At 52.6% G+C, this 5,040-nt stretch overlaps 1 protein-coding gene across 1 annotated transcript; it reads right to left on the bottom strand.

Annotated features, from left to right (window-relative positions):
• Positions 1-53: 53 nt before the first annotated feature.
• LOC114615705 (Krueppel-like factor 4) lies at positions 54-4,994 on the bottom strand. The gene is made up of 5 exons (XM_028761362.1): positions 4,386-4,994; positions 4,149-4,269; positions 2,515-3,499; positions 2,246-2,410; positions 54-1,187 (listed from the first exon to the last, which is right to left on the bottom strand). Exons 1-5 carry the CDS (start codon positions 4,388-4,390, stop codon positions 1,012-1,014), a joined length of 1,452 nt encoding a protein of 483 aa, XP_028617195.1. The 5' UTR covers positions 4,391-4,994; the 3' UTR covers positions 54-1,011.
• Positions 4,995-5,040: the final 46 nt, after the last annotated feature.

The following is a 5,040-nucleotide window of genomic DNA, read 5'->3' as shown; positions in this document are numbered from 1 at the left end:
AAGTAACTTTCAAAGGCCATGGGTATTAATTGATTCCATTAACTTTTTTTTTTTTCAGATAAAATATTATAGGTTTATTTAAAACTTATTTCTCACCTCGAGTATGCAAAATACAAACTCCACAAAATGTTCATTTTTTTTACTTTGTAGTTTACAAATATACAAAATAGAAGTTTGCTTAAATTTATATTACATATTTATTAAGGCAAGGAACTATATAGAAAAACACATTTGTTCTGCTTAAAGGCATACTTGGGAATAAACCATTGTACAAATTATTGCACATCTGAAACCACAGTGCATAACAGACTGTCTGCATAAAAATGTTACAGAAATAAACCAGGCGTAGTTACCTGACTTAGGTCATAAATGTAGATCGGAAGACAAAAATAGATTTTCCTTGTCAAAGTATGCAGCAGTTGGAGAACTTTGGCTCCCCCGTTTGGTACCTTTAGAACCACGACTCACCAAGCACCATCATTTAGGCTATTAGAACATGTTCTGTACCTGAATTGCTTCCTCTTCCTCTGACATAATAATGGCTTTTTAGAAGGCAAAGAGCATACAAGGTGATCTTTACATGTATATTGCATCATCGAAACACAATTCTAGGGAATTCTGGTCTTCCCTCCCCCCCCCAAGCTCACTGATTTAACGTATACCCTGATATCCACAAACTTCCAGTCACCCCTTGGCATTTTGTAAGTCCGGGCATGTTCAAGTTGGATTTGGTATTGGAATGATAGAAGATCCAGTTTCAGACCCCATCTGTTCTGTGATTTTTTTCTTTTATTTTTTGTTTGTTTGTTTTTAGTATTTTTTTTGTTTTGTCTCTTGGACTCTTCCTTTCTCCTGATTATCCATTCACAAGCTGACTTGCTGGGAACTTGACCATGATTGTAGCGCTGGCCAGCTGGGCTCCTCCCCTCGTGGGAAGACAGTGTGAAAGGTTGAAAAAAAAAATACTGAACTCTCTCCTGGCAGTGTGGGTCATTATCCACTGTGTGGGATTTAAAAGTGCCTCTTCATGTGTAAGGCAAGGTGGTCCGACCTGGAAAAGGCCCGGTCACACTTCTGGCACTGAAAGGGCCGGTGCCCTGTGTGTTTGCGGTAGTGCCGGGTCAGTTCATCTGAGCGGGCGAATTTCCACCCGCAGCCATCCCAGTCACAGTGGTAAGGTTTCTCGCCTGTAAAGGGAAAGGGAGAACAGGCTGCTGAAGCTACTGCTAGAATGAAGAATTAGTCACTTAAAAAAAAAAGAGAGGCCAGAGAGCAAATTCCGGTGCGCGCCCCACCCTCTCTTTCAAAAAAGTAAAAAGACGATAAAAAAAAATCTAGGAATGTCACTGAAGGGCCATACTGAATTTCAGATGAATAGGAATGACATGTGTTTAATTTAATTTAAACTCATGGAGAAACAGTAGTTAGCAACCAAAAAAAATTGCAGATACCCTCTCAATCTCCGTCTACTCCTACAGTTTCATTTTCTTGAGCCTAACAAGCGCTGGAAATGGACTGGATTAGGAGTTATCTCTGTAGAAATCCAGAGTATCCCAGGCCATTACACTGGGTCCAAAATGCCATCCCTGGCTAATTTCTCCAGCAGTGTCATTCTGGCTGTTTTAATGAACAGATCTAGAAGACTTAATGACTACCTTTAAGGTTTTTTGTTATTTTGAGACTGGGGTTCTTGACCAGGCTGGTCTGAAATCAACAGGATTCTTTCAAATCAGTCTCTTTGGTATTTGTAACTCCAAAATTGAGTGTCACCATATTCAGCTTGCACGGACAGTTTTAAACCAGAATCCCCAGCAATGGGAACCATTAAATTCTTGGAACGTAAATCCGATCTAATTATTCTAAAGACCAAGATAGAGTCAAGGGTAGGTAGATCTAAGAGGAGGAGACAACTATGAAAATAATCTAGAAAACTTTTCTTTTAAAGATACCGCATTTTTGCATTGCAAAGTACAACTTGATTACCAGGCTAGGAGAGGCAGGCACACACAGGAAATTCCCTATCTTTTAAAGGCCCAGTGAGAAACTGCACATTCAGGCAGCAGATAGCATCCATCAAGCAAAAGGCTTCTGGGCAAAAACATAGGCGCCTGTTTGCTGCCCTCCTCTGTGATCCAGGAGATGGAGAAGAGATACACCCCAGCACCCAAGAAAAGCCCTAAGGAGTCCACAGCCAGCCTACGGAGCAGACAGGCACCAATCCTCCTCCACAGCGCTGGCCCCTTACCTGTGTGAGTTCGCAGGTGTGCCTTGAGATGAGAACTCTTCGTATAGGTTTTGCCACAGCCTGCATAGTCACAAGTGTGGGTGGCTGTTCTTTTCCGGGGCCACGACCTTCTTCCCCTCTTTGGCTTGGGCTCTTCTGGCAGGCAGGAACCCGGTGGCATGAGCTCTAGGGGTAAAGAAAGTGGGGTCAACTTCATTCTGGATAATCTCGAGAATCCAGAAGCAAAGCTCCCCAAGCCGGATCTCTACCAATCCCTTCCCCCCACTGACCTTGATAATGGAGAGAGGGGACTTGCGACTGCATCTGGTCTGGCAGGAAAGGAGGGTAGTTGGGCCCCGGATGGGCATGGAATCCTGGGGGAAGAGGCAGGCCAGGGTGACAGTCCCTGCTGTTCAGCAGTTCTTCGGGACTCAGTGTAGGGGTAGTCCTGGTGGGGAGCTGCCGCCCCAGGGGGAAGTCGTGTGTGTTGGGCCGGTGGCCATTGCTGAGCTGGGGTCCAGCACTCAAGTGGGCCTCTAGGGACCGGCTGACCGTGCAGGATGGGACCGCCTCTTGCTTAATCTTGGGGCACATGCGCGGCGGGCCACCGCTGTACGGCGCCACTACCACAGGGTGGCTGCCGTCTGGGCTTCCTTTGCTAACACTGATGACCGAAGGGCTGCTGTACTCGCTGCCAGGGGTGGTCAGAGACGCCTTCAGCACAAACTTGCCCATCAGTCCGCCACCTGGCGGCTGAGGCTGCTGTGGCGGAATGTATACTGGGTCCAACTCCGGCCGCAGTAGCTCAGCCACGAAGCCGCCCGAGGGGCTCACGTCATTGATGTCCGCCAGGTTGAAGGGGGCCGTGGGAGGTGGCGCAGATTCTCGGCTGTAGAGGAGCCCTCCACCTGTGTTGCCGGCAGCCACGCCCGGGTCACCCCCGGCCCGGATCGGATAACTGAAGCTGCAGGTGGACGGCGCGCTGGCAGGGCCGCTGCTCGCTGGGGAAGACGAGGATGAAGCTGACGCCGAGGTGGTCACGGTGGCGGCCACCGATTCCTGGTGGGATAGCGAGTTGGAAAGGATAAAGTCCAGGTCCAGGAGATCGTTGAACTCCTCGGTCTCCCTCCGGGGTAGGAGGGCCGGGTTGTTACTGCTGCAAGCTGCACCAGCTCCACCACTCTCCAGGTCTGTGGCCACCGTCGCCGCCAGGTCGTAGGGGCGGCCGGGAAGTGGGGGAAGTCGCTTCATGTGAGAGAGTTCCTCTCGCCAACGCTGCAAGAACAGGGAGGGAGGGAGAAACTGTTAAGTTGTAGCCCCCTGTTACCACCCCTAATATTGACTCGGTGGGTGAAGCACACCAACACCCTGCCATAGGAACTGGACAGAACAGGAAGGCAGCCTCGGGGACTCCAGGGGCCAGCGCTGCAATCTCAGCTAACACCAAGGTAAGAGGTGGCGCGTTCGTTCTACTGCAAGCTAGTGCCGTAGCTCCGCCAGCCCAGTTCTCTTCCCCGCCAGATCCGCGGGACGCTCCAGCCGCCCACGGAATTGGGACACTGGGACACTATGGCTTTCTCCCCATGCACCATAGCCACCCGGTCGCCTACGCGCTACGGTCACACCCGCCCAAAGGGTCTCGAGACTTGTCCACCTACAATACAGTGGCCTGAGTGCGCCCACCCCACGGTCCGGATGCCCGGAGACCTGTGGGGAACCGCTGTGCGCCCCTGGCGGTACCGCAGTGCCGGGACCACACGCACTTAAGGCCGACTCAAGGGCCGAGGAGCCACCTTGGGAAGGCTGTAGACTCCCAATGGAGGGCAATCGTTGTCCTAACCAGGGGCTCTTGGTGATCCCCGGATTCCGCCCATCCACCCCACCCCATCTGCAGAAATCTACAGGGCACTAGCGCGACACTCACGTTAGTCGGGGCACCTGCTGGACGCAGTGTCTTCTCCCTTCCCGCCGGGCCGGACGCGAACGTGGAGAAGGACGGGAGCAGAGCGTCGCTGACAGCCATGTCAGACTCGCCAGGTGGCTGCCTGCGGGCCGGGCGGGGCGCACAAGGACCAGGAGTCAGGGGACACCCTGGCCACTGCTCCGAAGTTTCCCACCAGTCTTCACCCCTCTCTGTTCCCAAGCCCAGCATCTCACCTACCTCATTAATGTGGGGGCCCAGAAGGTCCTCCGGAGTCCGAAGGAGAGGGGTACCCGAACCCCAAAGTCAACGAAGATTAAAAACAACTTTAGAAACAAAACCCCAAACCAAAACCCCCAAATTGCCCGAGATCCTTCTTCTTTGGATTCAATATAAACCGGCGATGTCTTTAAAAAAAGTTCCTTTGTATACAAAAATTCTTAGAAAAGTTGTAAACTCTTATAAAAATAGACAATCAGCAAGGCAGATAAGTAGGTCCGATGGCCAGGCTGCACGCTCTTGGACTCAGCAGTGTCCCCCACCGTTGTCGCGGCCACTGTGGCTGTCGGCGGCGCGGGGGCTGTGGTCCGGGCGGTGGGCGGGCGGCGCCGCCAGGTGAGAATGGCCGCGGTGGCGCGGAACTGCGAGCTGGGCGGTGGCGCGGGGTGCGGAGTCCTGGGGACTGTGCCGGGTGCGCGCGGCCATGGGCGCGGGTCACGGGCGGGTGGCTGGGTGGGGGGCTGGAGGGGCGGGGAGGGGCACTCGGCGGCTCCGGGTGCCGCCGCCGCCCGCCACCGCCTCTGCTCCCCGCGGGCCCGGAGCCGCGCTCGCTCTCTCGGCCGGGGAACTCGATTCCATTAACTTTTGGGGGTACTAAGTTATTACTTGGATATTT

This window comes from Grammomys surdaster, unplaced genomic scaffold, assembly GCF_004785775.1.
Source record: "Grammomys surdaster isolate TR1022 unplaced genomic scaffold, NIH_TR_1.0 134046, whole genome shotgun sequence".
In the NCBI taxonomy this organism is placed as follows: domain Eukaryota; kingdom Metazoa; phylum Chordata; class Mammalia; order Rodentia; family Muridae; genus Grammomys; species Grammomys surdaster.
This window is presented reverse-complemented; position numbering and strand designations above follow the sequence as displayed.

Bases quoted from the DNA above. Each gene is read 5' to 3' on its own strand.
- LOC114615705 (XM_028761362.1), bottom strand. The intron at 3,500-4,148 runs GTGAGTGTCGCG...CTGTTCTTGCAG, and splicing joins CAGCAGGTGCCCCGACTAAC to CGTTGGCGAGAGGAACTCTC. The intron at 1,188-2,245 runs GTAAGGGGCCAG...TTCCCTTTACAG, and splicing joins ACACCTGCGAACTCACACAG to GCGAGAAACCTTACCACTGT.